Source organism: Panthera pardus, unplaced genomic scaffold, assembly GCF_024362965.1.
Source record: "Panthera pardus isolate Hobbes unplaced genomic scaffold, ASM2436296v1 HiC_scaffold_5, whole genome shotgun sequence".
Classification (NCBI taxonomy): domain Eukaryota; kingdom Metazoa; phylum Chordata; class Mammalia; order Carnivora; family Felidae; genus Panthera; species Panthera pardus.
In genome coordinates, this window is record NW_026526980.1 from 560867 (window position 1) to 588583 (window position 27717).

A 27717-nucleotide genomic window follows, 5' to 3' on the forward strand; every position below is an offset into this window, starting at 1 on the left:
TCAGAGACAGCTTTCTCAAACATTACATAAGCCGCAGAATCGTAGTCACTTCCAGCCCCATTCCTCACATCTCCCTGTTCCCAGTCTGCCTTATTATTGGGGCAGGAAGGGCAGAAATGCCTTTTCAGGAAAGCCAACTGACTCATGCTCTATTCCTCCTGTGTCCTGGGAGGTTCCTGACAGAGTTGGAGTTTTCTGGATCTACTTCCATTCCCAGTTTAATTTCAAGGCTCCATGTGATTTCAAGTAGCTTGCCAGTCATTATTTTTGTAATATTGGCTTTCCCAGCCAGACTTCTACAAGGGCAGGATAGACCATTCTTATCTTACCGATCACTTTATTCCTGGTGCTTACCATGGTGTCTGATATGGAGTATGTGCCCAATAAACACTGTCAAATTGATTGGAATGGAAGATTCTCTGGAAGGTAGGGGTAAAGCTCCTGGGGAAGACTGGCTCAGATTTCTACTTCAGAAAGAGACAAACACAGGCCTAACCAGCATTCATGATACCTGAACTCTGGTTCTGGGACTGGTGTTTACTTATTATGTGACACTGACCAAATCACTTTCTCTCTCTGGATCTCGGTTTCCTTATCTGGAAAATGGGAGCTTTGATCAGTGAATAACTACATTCCTTTCAGCTTTAGTATTGGTGAATGCTATTCATGAAGCAAGTACAACAAAGTCACCCTCAGAGAACAGTAATCATAGTAATAGTTCATCTTGACTAAGCACCTTTTGCAGACGACCCCTTGAACTCACACCAGTCCTCTGAAGTGGTTCTTTTATTATTCCCATGTTAGACATGAGGCAAAGGAAGCCAGAGGAGCCATTCTCTCTAGTCACGTTCAGTTAGGGAGGTGTGTTTCTCAGGAAAATTTGTACCTCAGGGGACAGATGACAACATTTGGAAAACATTTTTGGTTTCACAACTCAGCGGGGAGTGCTTCTATCATCTAATGGTAGAGGCCATCTATTGATAACCATAATTCCCAGGAGAGCCTCTGCAGCAAAGAATTATCTAGCCCCAAATGTCAACAGTGCCAGGATTGCAAAACCCTGACTTCAAGCTAGACTTGACTCAGATCAGCCAATTCTAGAGTCCATGTGCTATGCCACCACATTTCAACTGGCCTGATCCCCAGAAACATTTCTCTACCCTCTACTCAACACTTATCAGGGAGAAAAAGTCTTTAAAAATCAAAGAAAATTGAAACCAGAAATCTGATGTCCCTAACTGGGAGGGAAATAAGGGTTTTCTCGAGGACCTACTTTCTGTCCAAAGCCATTTTCTCAGTTTATGGCCATAATTCTCTCAGCCCCTCCCCATCCTGAGCCATTAAGCATCCTATTGGCATTATCTGTTCCTGGCTCACCAGGTGAAAACTTCCTATAAGCACACCCACCCCCCCCTTGCTGCACACCAGTACAACTTAGAGAATAATTATCAAGTGCTTCATCACTCAAGATACCCTGAACTACAAACAACACACCTGGCCAACACAACCAACAGTGCTTATCAATACTGACACTGAGTATTGCGCTCAACAAGAAGTTTGGAGTCAGGTTGTTCCAGGACTAGTTCAACAGAATCAAGAATCCAGACCTTGCTCCACAGTTTTGCTTTACCACCCTCAGCAATCACTTTCATCCTCATGTTGTTGGCCACCAAAGCTTTAGGCATCATGACCTCCCACTGAGTTTCAAGGCAGGAAGTGGATGAATGGAAGCTTTTTCTTCTTGCCGCTTTCTTCATCTGAAGAATTGCTTTCTGAGAAGATGCCCTTACTGTCCATCCTCCTCTTACAGCTCATTGACTGGAAATCAGTCTCATGGTCACCCCTGGGGGCAATCATGACTGGGAAGCTATGGCAGACAAGTGAGAAGGTATTTGGGTTGGCTATTGGCTAAACAGCTAATAAGTGTCTAGTCTGTGTCAGAGACTGTGTTAGACCCTGGGAATAGTAACCAAGGCACGCGTGGCCCATTGCTTGTCGTCCATCTAATATTTAACTCAGTAACACTCTTCCTCCTCAATTTCCCCACATTCAAAGTCAGTAGAGTCATTAGGTCCCCACTGTGTTTTAGAAATTGGCTTGGGCACTGTGTCATGTACCAGGTGACAAATATAGGACAGTTTTCTTGCATCTCAATTCTAGTCTCCTCTTGCCTTCCCCACCTCCCTGCAGCTCTGTCCTTACTTGAACCAGAGGCAGCACATCTGCACAGCAGTGAATCAGACAGCTCTTCTAAAGAGTCTGGAAGAACAAAGCCACTCCCAGAGAGGCCACCCACTCTCCCTGGTGTCTGATGGTGCATGGGATCAGGCTGGGGCTCCAGGATATGCTCTGCTCTGCTGAGTAAAAAGCCATCCCACACTGGCGGGTCTGAAGGTGACCTGGCTTTGCACCTCTTCCTCTCTCCTGTGCCTTAGGAATACCTGGAACACAGCTCTCATTATGTTATCACAGTTTTTTACATGAACACATCTCTGGAAGAGAGGGCTTAGATGGAGGAACTGCTAGGATGAGAATCGGCTTCATATATGTGAGGGGATGTCATGGGTATGAAGACTTGGGTTAGTTAGAAGCGGGGGGCAGTGGTCAAAGTTACCTGGAAGTGTGTGTGTGTGGACAGAGAAGAGGGAAAGAGCCCTCTCACAGCAGATGGACCTGGCCATCTACCTGGCAAGGTAGTGAGCTCCCCATCATGGAAAACATACTGCTGAACCGTAGAGCATATGTCAGGGTTGCACTGGGCTGTCATATGCCTTCCTACAAATGAGGTATTGTGCCTCTCTTCCTTCTAAATGTCCTAGTCTCCTCCAGGCTCCTTTGCTGTTGTGGTGCAGTGAGCTTCCTGCCCTTGGAGTGCTCCTAAAGCTGGCCATTGTTCTTCAAGGATGCTATAGGGAGCATTTCACTAGTAGGTAAGGCCTTTTGAGAGTGTGTCTTTTTAAAACTGTTGTCTTCATTTGGCTCAGAAGCACATAAAATAGAAGGAAGAAAGCAGAAGGCTCTCTTCATGGAGGATGGTCTGCATGCCTTCCCTTTCCCTTCATCCTCCAGGTGCCACAGGGGTGGGGAGTGCTGCTGGGGAGCTGTGGACACTATATACCACTGTGTCTTTGCTCTGGGAGTCTCCCTCTTGAACCATGGACTTGGAGTGTCAGGTTCCTGGAGAGAGTTCTCCAGAGTGAAAAGGAAATGGAGCCTCTGAAATCAAGTTCAAACTTGTTAGAGGGAATCGTGTTGAAAAGGCGCCCCAAACATGTTAACTGCAGCTGTTCCTAGCACGGAGAGAATGCTGATGATTTTCCTGGCGAGATGCGGGAGATCATCATATGAGAAGTAGTTAAGCAATAATTTAACATTGTTGTTCCTCCGTAAGCTGATGCGAGCTGCTTCTGGCAGGAGGGTTTGGGAGAATTTTGTTTTCTCTGTGGGATATCACAAAGCCTTTCAATTTGATTTTCATTTAAATCTTTACGTGTTTGGTTTAGGTGTTCATTTGTTCATTCATTCATTCAGTATACATTTATTTTATTTTAAAAATTGTTTACTGTAATTTATTGTTAAGTTGGCTAATATACAGTGTATTAAGTATACTTTTTTTTAAGCCAAGGGCTTGCCCAGATCTGTGCTAGGTACTGGGGTATTTAAAGATAGGAGTTAATGAAGTCTGTGTTTTTCCTTCAGAGAATTGATTGCTCTCTGGGGAAATGGACATCTAAGCAAGTGACCAGAATACAAAGGTTGGTCTTACGATAAGAGCTTGGTTGGATTCTATTTATTGAGCATCTCCTCTGTACCACACACCTTATCCACATCATTATTTTTAACAAATTATACCGAAGCCATTCCTTGAAGCAAAGTAGCCATTAGCATCTCTGTTCTCTAGATGAGAAAAGAGCGCTTCTGAGAGGTGAGATACCTTGCCCCAAGCTACACAGCTATAAGTAACAGAACTAAGATCCAAACCTGGGGCTGTCCTTCTCTGAAGCACTGGAGCCCACTCTACCACGTTGCCTCAGGCACAAACGAGAGAGAAAAATGCAATAGGAACAAACAGAAGCAGGGTACAAGCTCTGACAAGTGTGTCTGCGTTGGATCCTGGAGGCTGAATTTAAGAATTTTGCCTTCAGAGATCAGGGGTGCTTTCCTAGGGAGAGGAACATAATATCTTGGGAAGGCTGCGATGAGGTGGGTGAGAACCTTGGGAGGGCACAAGATGGGAAACCCGTTTCTAGGCCTCCCAGTGATCTTGAGTTGGGTTTTCTGCCACAACAAAGGGATGCGAGTATGTGGCTCTTCCTAAGATGAAGGCCGACCGTTTCAGAGAGCCAGGAACTTTAGCCATCACCCACCCTGAAATCTGTACACCAAGGACCGTTGCCATCAGTGTTAAAGTTTTTTATACACCTTACTTTGAAGTTTCCAACTTGGAACCTCCGCCCACACATGAGTGCAGAATTGCCAGCCAGAAATGATGCATACTGCATTTTAAAATCTGGTTGGTGTGGCTGATTACAGATGCTATTCTAAAGAGCCCTGGCATAAAGTTTCCTATCCCACAGGAGTCAAGCCTGGTCCCCAAAGTAATTGGCGTTGCATTATTGATAAAGGTGTTGGGCCTACCATTGTGAGAACAATGGTTATCCACCTTCCTTCCTGACATCTGATTACTCCATGCAGCAACTCCGGTCACATTGGGCATGCGTGCAACTTTGGCGGCACAAATTCCTTCATTGACCGGCCACTTCAAAATGTGCTGTGTCCAAGGGAAAAAGGAAGGGGGAAAAATTAGCAGCACGTCAGTTTCAGAATATTTGTCCTGAATTTAAAAAAAAGCGGACTTCTGTTCTCTTGTCCTTTCTCTGCCGTCTTAGAAATTGGATTAGTCATTATTAAACATTTTGAAGTGGAATAAAAAGAGGGAGAAGATTCCAAGGGCACATTGCGACTTTGATCTTAACAGAACCGTCATTGTCAGGAGCCAACACAAAGGCGGTTTGCGTTACACATTGAGATCCTAGTAATTAGGGCCTTGTAATGACCCGTTCCAAAAAGAAACAGCTCTGTTCCTTATTTGCCATTAAGAACACCAAGAGTTTATTTGCAGAGAATTGGGTTTAATTCAATTAGCAGGAATTGTGAGGCATTCACAACACAAGGTATATTAGCCCAGCACTTCGTTTGTAATGAGACCCAAAAAGCATTTAGGGAAAGAAAAGCTAATTATCCGAGATTCTTTTTTTTTTTTTTTCAATAACATGGAGGGTTTAGTCCAAATTTCAGAGGCCTGTATTCCCAAATCCCTTAAGCTTTAATTAATGATTAACAGAGCAGCGAGATGTGGAGAGGGACAGGAAAGCTTTGCCATGAAGTCAGTGCCAAAGGGTATTATTAATAACCCCCACCCTGAACCAGCACTTGACAGTTTACAAAGCGTTTCCACAACCATTATCTGCTCTGAATATTCATTTCCTTTTCCTTCTGGGCCAATTCTCCAGTGCTGGGAATATTTCTCCCCAGCCTGTCTTGAGTTTCAGCTCTGGGTTTGCATGTTAGAGCAAACCCTCAGCCATCATGACCATTTGCTTTAGGAGATGGACACACAAAACTACTGGCAAATGTGGATTCAGTTCTCATTTCCACCTTCATCCATGTGTATGACCTTGGGCATTTGCTGAACTTCTTCAAACTTAAGTTTTTCTTTTTCACCCCCATTTGTTACATTGCTGTCCAGTTTGGTGGCCACAGGCACATGTGGCTACTTAAAGGTTAGTGAATTAATTCAAATCGAAAAATCCCATTCCTCAGCCACACTGAGCACATTTCAAGGGTTCAGTAGCCACACATGGCTCCTGCCTTGGAGTGCATGTCCATCACCACAGAGAGCTCTCTTGGTCTATGAAAAGGAAGGCACTATTCACCCTTTGAGAGAAATAGGGTGGGAATTTCATGAGAAAATGCACAGAGGAGGCATGTGGCTCATGGTGGACACTCAGTAATAGCATCTGGGATGAGGTAGAAGAGAAGTCGGGAGAGGTAGGGGCACCCCTGTACTCTGCTCCTTCTGCCTTCCCATTCTAGACATGGTGGGAAATAATAATGGCGGAAGAGGCATGGAAGAGAAAGAAACTTTGGTTAAGCATGTCTTATGTGCTCTGTTATCTCAGTGTTCTGATTATAATGCAACAAGTATTTCTTTAGCGCCATCAGTCTCATTTGTTTCTGTCTGCCAAGTAAGGAAGACTTTCTGCCCCCCACTGGATAGGTACCAGATAGTTACCTGGAGAAATAGAGGCTCAGGCAGGTGAAGTAGTGGACCCAAGAGTGAGAAGACAGTTCATGATGGAGCCAGGGCATCCCCTGTCCTGACGACCAACAGGACCATTTTCCTCTCCACCGGCAGTCAGCTGCCTCCATTGGCAGAGTTCCAGCCTGCTCTTTTCTTTTCTCTTTTCTTTTCACTTTTTTGTAAACTTTTTTTTAAATGTTTATTTTTTTTAGAGAGGCAGAGACAGAGCATAAGGAGGGGCAGGGGCAGAGAGAGAGATGGAGACATAGAATCCAAAGTAGGCTCCAGGCTCCGTGGTGTCCACACAGAGCCCAACGCGGGGCTCACACTTACAAACCATGAGATCATGACCTGAGCCAAAGTCAGATGTTTAACCAACTGAGCCACCCAGGTGACTCTAAACTCTTTTTTTTAATGTTTGTTTATTTTTGAGAGAGAGAGAGAGAGAGGGAGGGAGGGAGAGGGAAGAAAGAGAATGGAGAAGGGAAAGGGCAGAGAGAGGGAGACACGGAATCCAAAGCAGGCTCCAGGCTCTGAGCTGTCAGCCCAGAGCCCAATATGGGGCTTGAACCACAACCTGTGAGATCATGACTGGAGCTGAAGTTGGATGCTTAACCAACAGAGCCCACACAGGTGCCCCCAGCCTGTTCTTATTAAGGACTTGGCACTGGTGCTTCAGGTGGCCAAGGATATTTCTCTTCAGGGTCCTTGCACAATAAGTGGGTGTGAGGAAGCACATGGTCCCCTGAATGAGCTCTAGCAAATCCTCATCGCTTGCCTCACTGGGGATTGGGAATTTCCTTGAGAGCAGCTGTGGAAAAGGAATGCTTTTGCAAACAGCCCAGCCATGCACATCAACTGTACTAGTAGTTGATAAGTCAGTTAGTGCATTCAGACCCAGGCCACACAGAGCAGCCCTGACAGATGGTCATCAGTCTGTCTCCATCCCCATAGCCATGAACTGCACATCCTCAGAAGAGAAGAGGGACACAGCCTCCAGGAGGACGTTGACCCTTATAGCACGGGTAGGGAATCCTAGCACAGTTGTGCACAGGCCAGGTTGTTCTCTGAAAGTCATTTGAGGAATGAAATTGAATTTCGTGACCGGCTCAGGGAACCTTGTTGCACTGAGAAACACATGACTTTCAGGTGGGAAACACATTAGCATCATCTTGGCGAAGATGCTGGCACTGGGAGAAGTAGAGGGAGGGCACTTAATTGGGAACAGGCAGTACCTGGCTTCCACTTCCAGCTCTGCAGCTAACTCATTGAATGGCCTTGAACAAGCCACATAGCCTTTGGGGCCTCACATTAATTATTTGTAAAAAGAAAAAAGACATTTTAAAGATCTAAAAATAGATGCTGGTAGCCATATAGGATTGTGATGTATTCACAGATATTATAGGAGAGAGATTCATTTCCAGGTATTATAGGAGCTCCAGAAAAAGGGCGCAGGCATTGGTGGACATTTCAGGACCTTACTGAAGCCTGAGATTTTACCTGACATGTGTTACAGGGCTGCCTAGGAGCTGGCGGGACAACATGGTGATGTTTGCCCATCAACTCTTTCTTGCTACTTCCAGAAAAGTGCTCAGAGCTGGCCAGGTTGACTTCAGTTCTACACCAAGTCTTCCGGCTGTGGCGTCTTGGGCCATTTCTTCTGTCACAGCTTAGTCTTCTTGTCCCATTGACAGGAGGCAGCCACCTCTTAGGGTTATCATGGGAGTCAATGAAATCGAGACCAATACAGCGCTTGGTTCAAAATAAATACTCAAACTACGTTAGCTCTTAGTATTGTTAACACAGTGCTTGTGATTGTCCAGGCACTGGGCTGCACTCTGGGGATACAAGATTAAATAAGGCATTATCTAGCCTACGAGGAGCTCACAGCCCAGTGCAATGGCTCTGACATTTTCTGGGAAAACCTTTTGAGAAGTAGATAAAAGCAATTGGTCTTCTACCCAGAAACACACACACACACACACACACACACACACACACACACAGTTTTAGGGTCAGGAACCACCAAAAGCCCGTAAACTTTATACTTTTTGGTTAAAAGACTAGTTTGCTTTGGAATTGTGGGTAAATTAATTTTTATACCCTGTGCAAGAATCACCATAATAACAAGAAAGCATTGGTTGCTGTTGGAGTCGGTAGGGCAGAGAAGTCTTCTGAAGCTGATGATTCTGGTTAAGAATGTTTAAAAAACAAACAGACTTTTTGGTTAGAATAAGTTGGGGTGGAAACAGGGCAGGAGCTCCAGGTATGAGAGGCCACAGTGTGGAATAGAGGACAAGGGGAGCAGGAAACACAGGTAAGGTCCTTGTTCTCCTGTCAAGAAGTAGGCAGGGTCTACTGCAGTCTCTGGAGGGCCAGAGATCAGAACATTTAACTTCTATTTCCAATTTAGCTTCCTATAACCTGGAGAAAAATGGAATGCCTTAATTCAGGGGTTACATGGATCTGGGCAATGGCAGGAATAAGGGTCACTGGGTGATTGATCCCACGGGGGCTCTTGTTGACTTATAGACAGGTCTGTGCATAGCATCCGTACTTAGGCAAGTCATTGAGCCCAAACGTGTCTGCCCCTCACCAATGTCCCTGTCTTTGGTTGAATCCCTAGAAGCAGACCTCAAGATAAGGCTTATTTGGGAGGTGGCCCCAGGAAGCTGTTGGGGAAAGAAATGAGAGGGCAGTGAGGAGGCCAATGTGGGTCTTTTAAGGAGTAGGTCACCCTGTGGGCAACTGGGGCTCAGTCCCAGCTGGACCTTTGGGTGGTGCTGCAGGGTTGTCTCAGGGTTGTCCCTCTCAGTGGAGGGATGGTTCCAGGACATTAGTTCTGACTAATGCCTGCTGTGTGCATGGAGAAGCATACTCCTGGGGTGAGAGAAAGCCACTGAGGCTGACAGGTGATGTGTGAAGACCTTGGTGTGGGAATAGCCAGAGGATACGTGTGAGGTATTGATGGATTTGCTGTCAACTTCTCTAGAAACTCATTTCCAGATGCCCAGTTTTTCCCAGACAGCCATCCCAAGTCCACACTCCAGGGCTTGTCTCAGTGGCCATGGCCTCTGATTTCCACCTGACATGGTTTTCAAGGCTGAGCTTTTCTGGGCCCTGAAACCGCCGTGTGGAGAGCAGATGTGAGGTGCGGATGAGGCCCCCAGTTGTGACTGTCTGAAGAGGTTTTGCTCCTTCTTAGCACCCCCTCCTTACTCAGAGGATCGAGTAGTGTGTGTTCTGATGATTATTCATCAGCACCTCCCCAATGTGCCGCTTCCTGGCAGCTCCTGTGTGATCTTGTGCAGAGACCCTCTCCTCCCGAGTCTTTAGAGCTTAGAGTTGCACCGTCATTTGTTCTCGAGAAGTAAACACGGAGGTTTTTTGTTCCCCTCAAAGCTTTCCAGCTACTCCCAGTGCAGCCCAGCAGGAACCTGCTCCAAACTCAAACGGAATGTTATATATCGGATTTGTTTGCCTTTGCACATCATCTGCTCACAGATGTTTGTCCTTTGGCTTGTTTCTTTTTCTAATTAATTTTTGATTAAGTTTTGAAACACCTTCTGTCTCCACCAGTTCCTGCCACCACAGGTAATCCTATTTACTCTGAACCCAGCCTGGTGATCTGGGCTCTCCATGGCTCCACAATCTCAGTGGCTAATAGGAGATGGGGACTTTCAATTAACTGGTTAAGTGGTCTTATCCCTCTTATCCAGACAAGGGAGGAGGATGCTTGGACTAAGTGTGAGGGATGGAGAAAGGTGGATGAATCTGAGATATGTCTTAGAGGTAATGGGCAGGGGGAGGGTGGAAGAAAAGAGGGTCCACAAAGAAAATGGCACCATATCGTGGTGCATATTAAGAACATAGGTCGACTCACTCACTCCAAAGGATGCGAGTAACTTCATTATTTGGAATTATTTAGAGAAAGGAAGAAGAACAAGAATAGCAATTGCTAATACCCCGCGTTGGCACAAAGCATTGTGCTAGGCTTTTGAACATAGTAACAGCAGAAGTAGCATTGATGTATTATGACAACAAGCAATATTTGCTCCATCTTTACTCTGTACCAAGAACTATTCTAAATGCTTTGTGTTTGTAACCACGTTTACTCCTTAAAGAGCCCTGTATGGTCCCCATTTAACAGATGAGGAAACTGAGGCACAGAGAGGGTGAGCTACTTACCCCAGCTTACACAGCTTAGTTCAGGCCAGGTCTGATACTGAACTCAGGCAGGTGACTCCAATGCCTGATCTCTTTTGTTTTCTTCATCCACCATCTCCCAAGGGTATGAGTTCAGGTTTGAGTCACCAGACATGGAAACAGCCAGTTCAGCCTGGGAAAGAAAGTGACCAAAGATGACTGGCTTTCCAGTGGTTGGGATGACAGGTATGCATCCTGGTTGGAGAATGATACTGGGTGCATTGCAATGAACTGTTGGAGGCTCACACGTCCTCTGAGCCAAATCAAGCCATGGCCACCTGGCACTCTTCTGTATCTGTGAATCCCAGCTTCCCTTTGCAAAGGGCACCCCCAGCCCACTTCCCCCATTCACATGCGTCCTTCATCCCTCCCTTTTGCACACTTTGCTTGTGGACTGAACCTCAAAAATCATCCCAGTAATCCTGGACTCCTGCCAGATTCTATTATGGCAATAACTCCCCTGATAGTTAAATGATTCTGAATTGTGTTCCACACCAGGAATGAGGAATATCGGTGTCCATTCAGGTCAGTGCTAAAGATCATTGCCCAACTGGAAATGAGTTTCTCTTCCCAGGTGCCCAACGGGCACTGTGCCTTAACCTTCAAAGCCAGCAGAGGAGGTGGCTGCCCCGTATGGTGGTGTCACCCTCATCTTCCATTTAGCCTACAGACCTTTTACCAAGAGCCCCCCTACTCTTAATTTTCCTCTGTATGTTGTGGGAGGCATTGTTCACTCTGCCAGGGATGTCCTAAAATCTGCCATCCCTGCCAAAGAAGATGAAATACTCAGGGGTCACCATGCAGGACAAGGGAGTAAGAAAAGCAAGCAGTCAACAGCAGGCAATTACCAAGTTCTTCCTTAATCTTGAGATTGCAGTGGGCAGAGCAGAGATAAATTATGTCATCTCTGTGCAGTCAAAGGTTCTGAGCATTCCTTCATGCTGTCGTTTTCATTTTGGCTCCGTAAGTACTATATCCTTTTAAAAAGAGTCATTGAACATGTGTACTCAAAGGTGACAGAGAAAGTGTAAGCTTGGGGTTCTGTGTTCAGTGCTCTAAAGGAATTTTTCGTTGCTGGGTGGATTGGTGAGGGAATGAGGCTGGATATAGTAGCCCAGGTGTAGTTTCTGAATGCTTTGAACATCATGTTTAGAGAGCAGGGGCTCTGTAATCAAACCCACCTGAAATGGCCTTTCTGCCACTTACTAGCCATACATACCTTTCGGGTATAATTACTTCACCTGGGCATAAGACTCATTCTCTGTGACGAGAATTGAGATAATGTTTAAGAATACTGAGAACGTTTTTTTCCTTTTTTTTTTTTTAATTTTTTTTTTAACGTTTATTTATTTTTGAGACAGAGAGAGACACAGCATGAACGGGGGAGGGGCAGAGAGAGAGGGAAACACAGAATCGGAAGCAGGCTCCAGGCTCTGAGCCATCAGCCCAGAGCCCGACGCGGGGCTCAAACTCGCAGACCGCGAGATCGTGACCTGAGCTGAAGTCGGACGCTTAACCGACTGAGCCACCCAGGCACCCCGAACGTTTTTTTCCTTAATCCACAACATAATCCTTAGTCAACTTTTTTATTTCATTATTAACAATATTGTATAGGAAGCTTCCTGGCCTTCCAGAAGCACGTCAGTACGGGTCTCCAAACCTTTGCCCATGCTGCTACTTAGCAAGCCCACTCTCCTTTCCTTAGGTTTATTTCTCAAGAGGTGGAGCACAGATGGAATTCTTAGGCAGTGAGTACTGGGAGTGTTCTTTGGCTGAAACTGAGCCTCAACTTGACCCACAGGGAGTTCTGGAGTGTGAGTAGCGCTAGAGTTTTTGTATCTTGGAGCAAGTGAAACACACTTTTGCATGAATGTACCCATCAGTCATTGACTGCAGGCTGCTCCTGGGGCAGGGCGTACCCTCTCTGGCATCTCTGGACAAAGTGTGGGTCTCCAGAGAAAGTGGCAGCTGTAAGCTTTGGCAACTAACACTCATAGCCCCTGGGGGATCGATGCAATGGACCATCGAAGGGATCTGGGTGGGGTCCCACCTTTCCTCTCCCAGTGCACGTCCACCCATCCTTCAAGACCTAGCTCTTTATCACCTCCTTTTAAGACCCCTTTCTCTCTTCCTTATGTTCTGCCCTTATTCTCTCTGCATCCATGAGCTGTTTCCCTATGGCCGCCTTGGTTATAGCACTTACCACACTGTAAGATAATTATATATTTACAAATCAGACCTGCCTCAGCAAAAGAGACCTCTTATGGGATGAGAGAGGACAGCCAATGAGGTATCAGTTGAATGAGGGCAGTGCAGCGAGGAACTGGGCACACTGAGGTGAGAGATGGAGTCTGAGACTCTCCATTTCAGGCCCTGCTTGTGTTTTGTGTCCTGGGGTTGGGCAACTCTAATCTTCTAGCCAGGCATGGGAATTGCCTGGGAATGGCCAGGGGGGATGATGGAAAGTCAAGAGATTGCACAGTTACATTTCCCAAAAGATTAGGGGTGGGAGTAAAACCTGGTGAATATGCTGGGCCTCTGGCCTGGGGTATGGCTTGCCCTGATCCTTGCTTCCTTAGCTTTGGCAGGAAGGGCCCCTGGCCTGATCACCTAACCTAATCACTTACTCTGCAATTGTGCCTGACAACACACAGCCTGCCTTGGGGATTCCCACTGACAATGGTGTGCCTCATCTGCAGCAACAAGGGCCCCTCCTTAGGGAGAGATGACATTGCAAAGGAGCCCCCAGAAAAGAGAGATCAGCAGCCTGGGCCTGGTCCTGGTCCCGCTTAAGAGAGAGAAAATAGGGATGTAAAGTCATGGGGTGGGCAGCAGAAAGGCAGGGTAGCATTCTGGCTAAAGGGTGCTGGGTTTCAAATTCTGGCTCTGAAGCTCACCAGCTGTGTTATCTAGCATGAGTTCTCTCACCCTTTGTTTCCATGTCTTTAAAATGGGGATTGTAATGGTATGGAATTTGAAGGTGAGTTGGAGGATCTGATGAGATTCTATAGGGTGTTTGGCCAGGAGCACTAGAACATTTGGGCCATACAATTCTTTGTTGTGGGTATTTATCCTGTGTTGTAGGGTATTTAGCAGCATTCCTGTCCTCAACCTACTCAGTGATAGTAACCCCTTCCTTTTCTGTGACAACAAAAATGTCTCCAGACATTGCCACATGTCCCTTCAGGGGAAATTATCTCTGGTTGAGAATCTCTGAGCTACTACAGATTAAGGGCCTTAAAATAGAGCCTGGCACATTTTAAACATCCATATATTAGCTATGGGTATCAATATTCTCATTAGTATCCTCATCACCAGTAGTAATAGTACATATGAGGATATCACCAGCCCTCAAATCTCAGTCCTTTAACACAGTTTATTTTTTTTCTCTTATCTATTTAATTCAGGTGTCCCTGGTGGTCTGACAACCCTCCACAAGGTGATTCAGGGATCCAGGCTTCTTCTAGCTCACAGTGTTCCCTTCCTCTTAGCCTTAGAGGGCCCCAGAGATATTTAGGAATTCCTGGGTAAATATTCAGAAGTGTATTCAGAAATGCCTGGAGAGAGGTGCACTTGCCTCATAAGCTCCTTGGATTGAAAGTGACTTGCAGCAGTGTTGGTCACATTCCATTGATGAGAATGAGTCACATGGCACCGTCGAGTTGCAAGGGAGCCTGGGAAATGTAGTCCCTGGCTGGGCAGCCATTTGCCAGTGAGAATTCCACATGATGGAACAAGAAACATGAATCTTTGGTGGACTTTTATTCATTTCTGTCATTTATTAGCTGAAAGATCTAGTGGTCCTGGTCATTCTTATACCTGCCTTTATGTGGCCCCTTTGTGTTGCCTTGTAGTTTTCATGACCATGTTCTACTCTTCTTGGGTCCAAAAACGGGACTTGGTTGGCATAGCACTCTCAGAATCTGTGGGACGGAAGGAGACAAGGTTGGAAAGAGGCAAGAACCAAACTAGCTCTGGAGTTCACTGGTTCCCTAGGCATCTGGGAATCACCAATCCCTGGGGAAGATATCATTAGGAAAAGGAGTTCTTGTAAGGAGGGATATTCTCCTAGCAGAACTGGTCTGGGGAGAACCCCATCATTCATGGGATATATGTATACCAGCCCTTTGTTTCTGCCCTCATGTCACTGATTCAAAAATTAGGATCTCAGGAGAGAGGGGGACAGTGCTTGGTCATGTGTATATCCTCGTTGTCCTGGGGGATTGAGGAGAAGCATCCAGCCTCAAGATCCTCAACCTTGTCTGCTCATCAGAGTTCTGGGAGAGCTTTAATGAGTACCATTGGCCAGTACCCTCCCCACATCAACAAAATCAGGATGCCTGGGGCTAGATCCTGGACAAACAGCATTTTGTCCTGCTTTCTGTGACTCCAAACTGCAGTCAGCATTAAGTGTGGAAAGGCCACCTCAATTCACCTCCTCAGTGAGACCACACAAGCATAGAGGAGAGGTGATTTCTCAGAATGGAAATTGAGATGTTTTTAAGAAAAGAGAAGAGGGGCGCCTGGGTGGCGCAGTCGGTTAAGCGTTCAACTTCAGCTCAGGTCACGATCTCGCAGTCCGTGAGTTCCAGCCCCGCGGCGGGCTGTGGGCTGATGGCTCAGAGCCTGGAGCCTGCTTCTGATTCTGTCTCTCCCTCTCTCTCTGCCCCTCCCCCATTCATGCTCTGTCTCTCTCTGTGTCTCAAAAATGAATAAACGTTAAAAAAAAAAAACATTTAAGAAAAGAGAAGAGATACTGGGAACCAAAAATGACAAGTGTTCATACACCCAGAATGTGCCTTGGGTGTGAATTGTGCCCTGCATTCCCTTCCCCAACATAAAAACATTCAAGATCAGTGTGTGCTTTCCTCAACCTCCACCTATTCCCTTACTCTTGTCCAGGTGTTATGCCCTCTCCCCTCTCCAAGCCTTATATGCATTTTCACAGAGGACAGAGTTAGGGCTTTTTAACCTGAGGGAAAGCATCACCAATTATGGGATTCCAGCCACCATGACCATGAAGAAAGGAGATACCGGGTGGAAAAGGAGGGAGTGAGGAGTCCAGGGATGTTTCCATAGCAATGCAAATTTTACCATAAGGGCTTTGGAAGGAAGGGCTATTACAGCTAGGGTACCACCTGTGCTGCTCTCCATCTGTGGCTGATGGTGAAGAAGGGAAGGGAATGGATTTGGAGTCAGGCCAATCTGAGCTCACATTCCTACCCTGACTCTTAATTGCTACATTGTCTGGAAAAGTTTCCTGACTTATCTGGGCTCTTAGGTCCTACAACATTGCTAAAAGGGTGATAATAACCCCTACCCAGCAGGCTTTGAAGACTGAATGAGGGAGTATAAACAAAACTCAAAGCACAGTGCCTGATACGTGAAGTGTAATACAAAACCAGTGTTAGGTCTGTCATTGTGCCATTTCAAATCACATAGCCTAGATCCTCTGTAGAATCACTAATCCCTGGGGGAAGATATTATTAGGAAAAGGGTAGAATATTTGAAAGTTTTGAAAGGATTGGCAGGAACTAGATGGCGTCTAAATAATAACTGTGTGATTTTTTTTTTTTTTTTAACTGGAGAAAACTTGGAAAACACCAGAGACAAAGAAGAAAATGAAATATCCAGTTTTACCTCCCAAAGAAAAACACTGCTAATTATTTTTGGGGAAATAATTATGAAAATTTCCCACATTTCTTATTCGTGTTTTAACATAATTGAAATCATGGGGTATATGTCATTTACATTCTGGGGTTTTTTTCCTTAATATATAAGCATTTTCCTGTGTTATTTCAAACTTTGCTTAAGCATCACTTCAACAGGAATACAGTAGTCCCTGAAAAGGGGATGACTCACTAAGGTGAGTCAATCCTCTTTTGTTAGGTACCTAGGTAGTTGCCATTACACAAATGTTACAAAGCATTCTTTTGTGCCACAAACTTTTGCTGTATTTCCAATGTGTGATTAGGAGAGATTCCCAAGAGCCAAGAGCTATTGGGTCAAAGAGAAAGAAGAGTTTTAAAAGATCTTTATATTTCCAGATTTCTGAGCTAAATTTGAAAACAGACCCATATAAGCCTTTTTAAACTTTGTAGCCTGACCTCAGAAAGCAACGGGCTCTCTGCAAGAGACACAGATGGCAGCAGCTTACCCCCAAAGATTATAGGATCTGGTGGGAATGGGCTCAGGAAGCCCCAGCATCCCCTCCTGACACGAGCCCAGCCTCCTATGTGCCTCATAATTAAGCTTCAGATAATGTTTGCAATCTCTCAGTGTTTTCCAGCACGTGTCAGGGTGACTGATGGGCTCGTCACAGCTCAGACAGCCATCATCGTAGTGCTGTAACTACTTTAACCTTCTTAACACACTAACTTCAAGGGCAAACCAAGGGCGGAGATTTGTCAGTCCCTTCCTGCTCAGCCTCCCTACCATGGACGGCCTTTTCCTTTCCTCTCCCTGCCCTCCATCCTCTTGCTGCTCTCAATATCATCCACAAGATAGACCTAAGGCAGTTGTTTAACACCATAAGTAAAACTATTCTTAGGTTACAAGCTGCCAGAATTTTGAAGCAAGTGCATGTAAATATTTCATTTCTGACACTGAAAGTTATTAAGAGAAACCTTGTGCATTTTCTAGAAGAATTTTAAAAGACGTTTATTCATTGGGCATGTCTGGAGCCTGTGGAATTTGTTTGGGGGGGGGTGTTGAATATCATCTGTGAATGGGTTCTTTCCTTTTTTACACTCACATTTAAAAATCTGGGCTGAGTTATGGTGCCTCAGTGGCTGGAACCAAGTCCTGGGCTAGAAGGGAGGAGAGGGATGGCAGGGAGAGAGGAAGCTGCTTGCTTTCAAAAATACCCCTTTGGGTAGTCTGTTCACCGGCTGTTCCATGAAGTGCAGTGAAGTTTAAAATACCAGGTGTTAGGATTGCTGCTGTTACAGTTGCTATACCAAACTCATTGAAATGACAGCCGTCTTATCTCCAATTCCAACTCCATACCAGACATACCTATGAATCCACACCAAAAAAGGCAGTGAGATAGAGTTTTGTGTCCATTTTCTGAATGAGGAAACTGAGGCTCAAAGAAGTGAAGTTACTTTCCCTTGGCCATGCACACAGATTGTAAATGGTAGAGCAAGGATTTACAAAGCCCAGGGATTTCTGATTCCAGAGCAACCCATATACATTTTGCCAGCTGGAAATCAAATTGAGCTCACCGAACATCTTCACTTGACAGTAAATCTGGAGTATTGCATGTATAAATGCACAACGAACAGCACAGTGCATGTGGTTCTGTGAAAGGAATGATAAACCCACCATTTACTATGTGCCAGGGACCGTGTCAAGGGCTTTGAATGTATGTTTTTGGTTAATTCTTAAAATGATCTTACAAAAACACATTTTCTATTTTGTAAGTGTACAATTACAGGTTTGGAGAGGATAAGTACCTTTTCTTGTGATCATCTGTTGTTGTGTGTCAAAGTATCCTAAAACCTAGTGGCTCAAAACAGCATCCATTTATTATAGCTCAAGATTTTTTGAGTCTGAAATCCAGGCATCGTGTGCCAGACATGAATTGACTGAAATTTCTTGGTGGCATTCATCTGCCAGATGGAAAGCTTGGAGGGTCCAAAATGGCCTCTCTTATGTGGCTGGCACTTTGGCCAGGGAGGCTGGAAGTTTAGGCTTACCTGGGACTCTCCATCACAGTGTCTCAATGTGGCTTCTCCCAGGGGCCTCCGGGTAGTTGAACCTCTGACATGGCATCTGGGGGCACTCAGAGAGGGTTGCCATGGATACTAGTGGAAGATGTCAGTCTTTTATGGCTGAGCCCAGAACTGAAATAACATCCCTTCTGCTCTAGTCTGTGGGTCAAGGTAGTTTTAGAGCCCACTCATATTCATGGGTTGGGAACAAAGACCTCACCTCTCAGTGGAAGAAGTACCCAAGAACATTTGGCCAGTTTCAATCACTACATGTGCCCAAGATGACATATCTGGAAAGTGGTAGAAATAGGTATTGAACCCAGGACTTGACTCTACAACCAGCCTTAGAGTCCCTAGCATCCAGAGAATATGACCATTGCAGGTAGAGATGCCAGTGTTTACTATTTAAGAAATAACATAAAACCAACACCACCATGGGGAAGAGTTTCTCTGTTCCCAGTTTACTGAAAAGTAAACTCTCAGATGAGGGAAGTGACCTCACTGCCACTCAGCTGCTGAGTGGCAGGAGCCCCATTTGTCTTATTTCACAGCCCAAGCATGTTTCTGCTTCATTACTCTTTGACGATAGCACCTGAAGGTATTCTGTGTACACCAGTGAAAACAACCCAGAGACTCAGTGAGTTCAAGTAAAGAGTTGACTCAATTTGGTGAAGAATTCAAAACTCGTTGCTGGCCCCATTGGTCAAGGTGACTGAAATGTTTCCTGTTATCCCAGAATAGATCCTTAGGATCATATCCGAATACAAAGGAGTGCTGAGCATCTCTTATATTTGAGAGAGGGCCAAACATAAGGGCTCAGATACCTTCTCAGGGCTCTTTCAGAGGAACAAGCTAGGTCTGCTATAGATACAGAAGGTCAGAGGATTCTAAGGAGAGAGAGAATGATCAGTGTCAACTTGGAGAAAAGCTGAATTCTGAGGGGATCTTTTGTAGATATTGGGGAGTGAGCAGTAAGACTGTGTGCTCATGCAGCTTCTTTGCTGATGGTCCCTTTCTGCTTATTCAAGCAGAGGGAGAAAATAAGAGAGTGGGTATGAAGGATGGGAACAGCTTTAGTCTCAGCTTTGGTCTCATGAACCAACCAGTGAGTTTCCTCAGTGTCAAGAGGATACCACAGAAGATCAGGGTTTGAGACACCTGGCTCGTGCACCCAAGAGGACCAGCTGCAAAGTGAGGGGAACTTAGCACCAAGAGACTGAATTATGCTCACAGAATTAATCATGAGGAGAAATTGGAAGAGATTGGACAGAGGTGGATTTTCTATCAGGGAACCATGCAGAGAGGTCTTGAGCAAGGCAGTGATGCAGTGAAGAGGTGTGGCCAGGCCTGCTGGCTCTGCTGTCCATATTCTCCTCTTTGACATACAGACTGACGACATGTCCACACCCCCTTGCCATTGTATATGGCCACTTGACTGAGCTCTAGCCAGTAGAATGTGGGCTGCAATGCCTGACATTTCTGGGTCTGGTTCCTAAAGACCACCATTTTGCTTCTCCATATGTTTTCCTCCTCCTGGATGGCTAGTATGAAGATGACCATAGTGACCATGGAAGTCACATATTAAAGATGCAGAGCCTCTTGCAGCCTGAATCCCTGGATGATCATGTGGAGGAGAGCTGGCCTCTAATGTTCTTCCACCTGGGACTATTACGTGGGCAAGAAACGAATACCCATTGTGTCGAACCATTACACATTTGGTTCTATCTGTTGCTGCAGCTTCCATGTCCCTAGCAAATATACGAGGCCTGCACCCATAATTTTCCCCAAAAATCCATTGTGCTCCCATGAAGGTATAGAGAATCATAGAGACCTGGGTTCAGTTCACTGCTGTACCAGAAAAGTAATTTGACTTATTTGGTCCTTTTCTAGATCCATTTAAAGTGAGCTTTATGCGTTGAATCAGCTAACAAATTATTTTGTGTCCTTAAGCTATTTAGAGTTGTTTCTATCCCATGCTATCAAAAAAGGCCTACCACTATCCTTGCAAAAGTAATAGAGTGGTACCCCAAAATGTTCAGCACAGAAGGTTGAATAGTTTGGAACAACAGAATCCCAGATGGTATTTGGGTATCTCAGACTCAGGTGCTTAGGAGACTAAGTGGGTATGCCTGAACAGTGATCTTCCCTCGAATCAATTAACTTAGTCCTGGTATCTACTCATCTGTGGGAAGACCTTGGAGGGAATCCATTATCTACATTGTGTGGGCATAATCCGTATATGGGTTTTGAAGACAGTTTTGAAGTCTGATCTGTGTTCAAACCCTGCCTCTGACACTCTATAGTGTGGAAGGGAGCTTAGCGTTCCAACCTCAGCTTCCCTGTCTGAAAATGTAGCAGGAGAGCCTGCTGCTAGAGTTGAGGTGAGGATCTCGAGGTAATCATGTATGTCAAGTTCCTAGCACAAGCAAGGAGGAAACCCTTAACATCAGCCTTTGCAATTTCAAACACTTACAGAGAAATGGAAGAAGAGGAAGGAAATGATTAAAGGATGGGAAATGGCTGGAACAAAGCTTTAAGGAGTGTCCTGCCGGGAGTTTCTGGCAAGCCTTCTGTGCCTTGTTAGGGTGCACTGAATGGCTCACCTCAAACATGGCTCTAATCATATCAGGCCCCGCTGGAAACCCTCTGATGGCTGCTGCTGACAAGATAAAAGCCAAAAGCCTTCACCTGGCACTTACAGCCCCTACAGATGAGCCTCATTCATCCAGCTGGCTTCTGCAGTCCGTTCTAGGTGCCTGACATACCACAGCAGATCACAGACGGGCCCCTAGGTCTGTGGGTGCCACATTCCTGAATAAGCCCTCAGCTATGTGTGTTAGAAGTGAATCTAACATAATTAGGACTATAAAATCAACCTCCCCTCAGTGTAGTATCTAGAGGGTTCCAGTAACTTTCACCATTTGCTTCTTCTCTACTTACCTGATAGGTGGAATTATAAATCCCAAGTACTATTTGTCTCCATTTGGCCAAAAGCCACACCACTCCCTATCAATGACCATATGACCCAGTTCCTACTTTGTCATATGAATAGTGGAGAGAGTTGGGTTTAGTTCACTCTTCAGTGAGAGCAAGAAACTCAGCATATTTCTAAAGTCTTATTAATATTGAGGCACCATAAAGCTTTATTTTTATCCTATTTTATTTTTTTAATTTGTTTAATGTTTATTTATTTTTGAGAGAGAGGGAGTGAGTGCAAGTGGGGAAGGGGCAGAGAGAGAGAGGGAGACACAGAATCTGAAGCAGACTCTGGGCTTTGAGCTGTCAGCCCAGAACCCGATGTGGGGCTCAAACTCAGGAACCGTGAGATCATGACCTGAGCTGAAGTCAGAGGCTTAACTGACTGAGCCACCCAGGCACCCCAATTTTTTATCCTATCTTAAATTTATGTTTATTTTGGCAAGTAATATCTGGGTACATTCTCACTGAAAAAATTTCAAACAATTTGGAAAAAGAAAGTTCCCCACAACTTTTTTCAACCCATCAATTATCAGCCAAGTTCCAGTTTCTTCCTCAGAGGTAGACCTTTGTTAGCTTAATGAGTATTCCTCCTAGACATTTTTCAGACATATATCTATGTGCAGGGAGGCAGGGAGGAGATGAGGAATGTATAATGCATGTAGACTTGAGAGTTTTTTTTAGAGATTGGTACAATTTTGTGTCCTGTTCCGCATCTTTTCTTTTTCATTAATAGCATGTGCTGTCCAGTTTTTCATGTCAGAACACTACAAGAAACATAATATTATAACTGTGTGTAATATTTTACAGTATGGATGTACCATAATTGGTTTGGCTTAGAGGATCATAAATTTGGAGTCCCCAACAGCTACATCCAGACTACATATGTGTTTTGTTTGGCCAGAACCATAGCTACCCTGTTTTAAATTAAATCCAATGGATTCAGGTAGAGTAGGCAATCTCTGATTTCCACACAGGCCCCACCATTCCCTATTATCTTATAGGCAGCCCGCTTTATACATTTTGATTACTTCCCTGACCCCTGCAGGCATTTGAGTATTCAAACTCAGTATTTTAGTCATTCTTTCATTTGTGGATGTTTAAAATTTTTTAGAAATGTATTGTTATCTTGAACAATGCTGCAGTCAATAGCCATATCGATGCCTCCCTCTATATATTTACCTAAGGTAGATGTAAGAATTGGATTTGCACAAAATCAGGAGACACACAGGTTAGGAGACACACTAAAATTATAAAGTGGAGAAAATCCAGGTCAGCTGAGAAGTGTGTGGTCCAAGTGCTCCGTTAAGCATGGAGAGAGGCATACTGCTTAAGACCTGTAGCTGCTAAATATCATGCTCCCCTTTCATATTCCCACTGGTTTTTAGCAGGGAAATGCATGTCTCTGCAGGTGTACACACACACACACACACACACACACACACACACACACGCACGCACGCACGCATGCACACACACATGCACACACACACACGAGATTGTGTAGCATCCAGAGCATCTGTGGCAAATTGCTTGGGAATGAGCTCTTCTCCCAGCCCCAGTTCTGAAAGGGCTCCAGAGCAGAGGCCAGGAGCAGAGAGGCTCTGAGCTCTGACATTGATTACACCTTGGAGCGTTTCTCCAGGCCTGGCCCCTGGATTCATGGTTTGGCAAGCTTCAGGCCATGGCTAATGGACTCTCTTGGCTGAGGTCATTTGAAGGCTGGCCTCCCATTTAGGAGGCTAATGATGCGTGAAGCTGCCCAGTGGGCAGCAAGTAGCTCTGTCTGAGCTACTTCTGGGCCTAATGTTTCGATGAGGGCTAGACTTGATACCTTGAGGTGAGCGTGGGAGAGGTGCTGCTGGTAGCTGGGCCAGTATGAGCTACAGGGACTGGTCAGCTAATTTAGGAAGACATAGATTCCTAAGCATTTTGTTGGAGTCACAACTGTGAGCTAGTATTGATCAGTATCTTAGTGTGGGCTGCCATAACAAAATACCATAGCCTGGGTGGATTAAACAACAGAAAAATTTATTTCTCACAGTTCTGGAGACTGGAAGTCCAAGGTCAAGGTACCAGCAGAGTTGGTGTCTGGTGAAGGCTGTCTCCTTGGGTTACAAATGGCCTCCTCCTTTTTCTGTCCTCATATAGCCTTTCCTTAGTACATACAGGTGCAAAGAGAGAGGAAGGAAAGGGAAGCCAGCTCTTGGTGTCTCTTCTGATAAAGATACTAACGCCATCAAGAGGACCCAACCCTCGTGACCTCATCTAAATTGAATTACCACCCAAAGGCCCCATCCCCAACTATCATCACATAGGGGGGTTAGAGCTTCATGAGTTTTAGAGTGACATAATTCGGACCATAGCTGTCTGGTAGGAAAATATGGCTGAGTTTGGTCAAGTCAACCTTGGATATAAGATAGAAAGCAGAAAAAAAAAATCCTGTATGCCCCTGGAGAGGAGACCCTTATAGGCTTATGTGAACAATGGTGGGTGGTGTTGGAATCAAGTCCTTTGGTAGAGAATGGGCTGTGGGTAGGACCCTGAAAGTCCATATGATGTTATCTTGGGTTTTAATTTAATTTCCCCTACTTAATAACATTCTGGTCTTGGAAAAATTAACTTTTTAAAAATCTCATGTTATCATCTATGAAATGGGAATAATAAAAGTTGTCCTGGAGATTAAATGAGTCAGACAATAAATGTGAAGTTGGCACAATGCTTTCTTTTACAATATTTTGAGGCATTTTTAAAACAGAAAACTATATTTGCTGTAGTTTGTAGTTTTACTTTCCCATAGCACTGATTTGAAACTTTAAGCAAAAAAAAAAAACAAAAAACAAAAAAAAACAAACCCTCAAAAATGTCTTCAATGCCTTTGCCTTTTCAATGTTCATTTAATCATTATCAGTGCACGGGCATTGCACACAGCCCTCCCCCTTTTTTTTTCTGGCAAGATGGTTATAATGTGTTGAAAATATTAATTATCTTCTTCACCTTATACACAGGACTGGAAAAACAAATCTTGTTGCTGTGCTTGGTAGAAGAAAAAGTCCCTTTGTGTGTGTGTGTGTGTGTGTGTGTGTCGCACTCATTGTCCCCTTGGGTCATAACAAATTATTGATGCCAGTTCCTTTAAAAAGACAATTAATCCAATTACCTTCTTGTTGAATCAATACTAATGTCTTTTTTTTTTCTTTAACTTTCAGGTTTCGACAAGCCTGGCTGCCAGCAAAGCTGAGGTAGGAAATGTGGTTTTGCTATCTCTTTGGAGGACATTTTGATGTGGTTTTCTTCTGTGATGCAGTGAAATAGGTATCCTAGCTGTGATCTGCTCTGTGCAGTCTCTTGGTTGTTTGGATGGGGTGTTCTTAGTTGGCTAGTTTCCATGGTGCTGTGTTTGGGGTTGAAGAGGTATGCGCTGAGTAGTCCTGTAAAGGTGGTTTGTGGTTTCAAAGTCAGGTGTCCTGTTTGATTCTGTCTTGGTGACTTCAGAGTCTGTCTGTATGTACACATTATGATTCCAGCTCCATTAAGATAAGCCCTTGCTTTGGCAGTGAGACCTCCTTCTGTCTCTGTGCTCTTCTCCCATTTCCTCTCTCCTCTTCCTCTCCCTGCTCATCCTCTGAGGCACCAAGGGAACTGTGGCTGGTGCTGGTGATAAAAAAAGATACTGGTCAGAGGTCACCAGCAAGATGACCATCATTGGGACTTGTATGTGATGTCATTTAATGAGTATCTCCAAAATATATCCAGTGCCACAGGGCACTCAGGCTCCTAATCCCAAGTTATTGTGTGGGTAAAACAAGAAGCATTGACCTCAGCTCAGGAGCCTGGGTTCTTTGTAGCCTTGTGCATCACTGTAACTTCTGAGACTCACCCTCCTGGTGTGCCCAATGAGGATAATAACATCTCCTTTGGATCCATAACTTGGGTGTGGAGGCAGATTCTGTCATGGTTCTACAAAATGTAAGGGGAGACCATTGTCAAAGAGTGGAAGCCCCAGGTGAATATCTGCATCCTTGGATGCGATAGTTTGGTGTGCAAAAGTTTTCCAGGAACTGATGTGCATTGGTGGTGTAAATGTTACTTTGGATGCCTAGTGAGGCAGATATTTGGGAAGCAGATCATTTGGAGGGTAATGGAGTGGGAAACAAAAGGAAGGGGTGGAGGTAAGGAGCCACTAGTATCACCTGCTTTCCATGATCTTGTTACCAATGACTCAAGCCAGTCATTTACCTCCCCAAACTTAGTTTCCTTGTTTTCAGAATGAGAATGATAATACACATCACATGAGGTTTTTGAGAGCATTAAAATGGCATTGGCAGTGTTTACTCTTTTAGTCTGCTGTAACTAGAAATCTACTTTTTGTGTATTCAGCATGAATATATGTAAGGCTTTACATGTATCATCTTATAAAATCCTTATGAAATCTTGTGATGTACACACTATTATAATCTTTATTTTACAGAGGATTAAATGGAGTCTCAGAAAACACAGTAGCTTTCCCAGTCATTCAACTAGTGAGTGATAGAGCCAGGATTCAAGGTGGGGTACAAAGTATTGGCTCTTAACTGCCATGCTATGTGTCTTTGTTCAGGCTGCTGTAACGTGATCACATAGAATGGGTGGTTTAAACAGCAGGAACTAATTTCTCACAGTTATGAAGGTTGGGAAATACAAGGTCAAAGTGCTGGCAGATCTGATGTCTGGTGAGGATACTCTTCCTGGTTTGCAAGATAGCCACCTACTGGTTGTATCCTTGTGTGGCCAGAGAGCAGAGAGAGGAAGCAAGCTCTTCTGTCTCTTCTTAGAAGGGCACTAATCCCATTCATAAGGGCTTCACCCTTATGATCTGATCACTCACAAAGGCCCCACCTCCTAATACCATTGCACTGGAGGTTAGGATTTTAACCTATGAATTTTGGGAGGACACAAACATAAAATTCCCCAACACTACATAAACCTGGTGCATAGTGGGTGTTCAGTAAATGTTAGCAATGTCAATCCTTAAAGGCCAGTCCTGCTTTCTAGATCATACCCGAATGCCTGTCCAGCCTCTCTGGTCAGCACCACGGACAGCTGCCTGTTTCTTGTGACCTTCCGTCTTGCATTCCCTTAAAGGGTCTCACATTTGTGTCCCATTTGGCGATTTAAAACAAACGACAATAAAAACACCTTTACATATGTTGTCCTTTTTCAATTTCGCAGAAATGGCATATGGGAAGATATTGTTCCTGCCATTTTCAGATTTAAAAATGAAGTTTTAATGATCTGGTAATTCCATGCCTACTTGTGTGCCCAGGAAAAATGAACGCTTATGCCCAGCAAAAAATGTCCACAGGAATTTTATCATAGTCAAAAACTGTAAACAAACCACATGTCCATTAATAGGACAATAGATAAATAAACTGTGGTATATCCATGCAATGAGTACAAGACAGTAATGAAAAAGAATTTTTATATATCTATGAAACAGCAATCTCAGAAACATGTTGAGTGAAAAAAATGAGAATGACAGATTACACTGTGATTTTATTAACATGCATTTAAAACCAGCACTCCTCTCTGGTGATAAAAGTTAACAATAGTAGTTACCTCTTGGAGGTGCTGACTGAGCAGAGGCTCAAGAGAAGTTCTTGGGATGATGGAGTTACTCATCACCATTACCTGGATGTGGTTACACAGGTAACCAGCACATGTAGAATTTATAGAGCACCATGTTAAAATTATGCACTTTATAGTATGAAATTTGTATACCAAGAGGAGGAGGAAGAGGAGGAGAAAGGAAAGGAAAGGAAAGAAAATACAAACATTAAAAATATAAAACAGGATAATGAAAAAAAAAGGATGATCAGGTGGAAAAGGTGGGATAAAAGTGTAGGAATGCTCAGCATATAGACAAAACTGTAGATCAAAAAAAGCCAAAATTCACTCACTCATTCCTTCCTTCCTTCTTTCCTTCTTTCCTTCCTTCCTTCCTTCCTTCCTTCCTTCCTTCCTTCCTTCCTTCCTTTTTGCTCCAGATTCTATTTCCCAGATGGAACAGGTTTTAAAAAACACACGAAACTTTTTCTTTCTCCTAACCATTGTTTCTAAGACTAAATTGTAATTGCTGTAACCTGATCATATTTTTTGCACTACTGCAGGGAAGTAACCTTTTATTAATTGAATTTCTAATGGCAATTCATCAAAGCGAGCGATCACCGTTATTTAATGCATGATCCATATTCATGGCATGTTCTGTTAGGTAAATAATAGTGGCTCTGGGAAGGTGCTTCTGTGAGGTCTTTTCCTTCTCAAATGACTTTCTTTTTTCCTAAGTACAGACAAACAGTTGTAATTTAAGCAGAACAAACCCCACCTGTGGAGGAGTCATTGGTTAAAGGGAGACAAGAAGAATTACAAACCCACAGAATCAGTGAGAATGAATGGCTTTGCCAGTTCCCTTTCTCTCTACAGATTGACAGTGAATATGTGAATAATGTTTGCTAAATCTGGACTTTGAAAACATGA

The 27717-nt window shown here is 44.3% G+C and overlaps 1 protein-coding gene across 21 annotated transcripts in view; it reads left to right on the forward strand.

Moving 5' to 3' along the window:
- The window catches only part of RBFOX1 (RNA binding fox-1 homolog 1), a 2061409-nt gene that overhangs the window by 469050 nt on the left and 1564642 nt on the right, over nt 1-27717 (forward strand). For all 21 annotated transcript variants that reach the window (XM_053894471.1, XM_053894473.1, XM_019468815.2 and 18 more), the window contains one exon: nt 24411-24443. In XM_053894471.1, coding sequence (XP_053750446.1) covers nt 24411-24443 — 33 coding nt within the window. The remainder of the gene's footprint in view (nt 1-24410; nt 24444-27717) is intronic.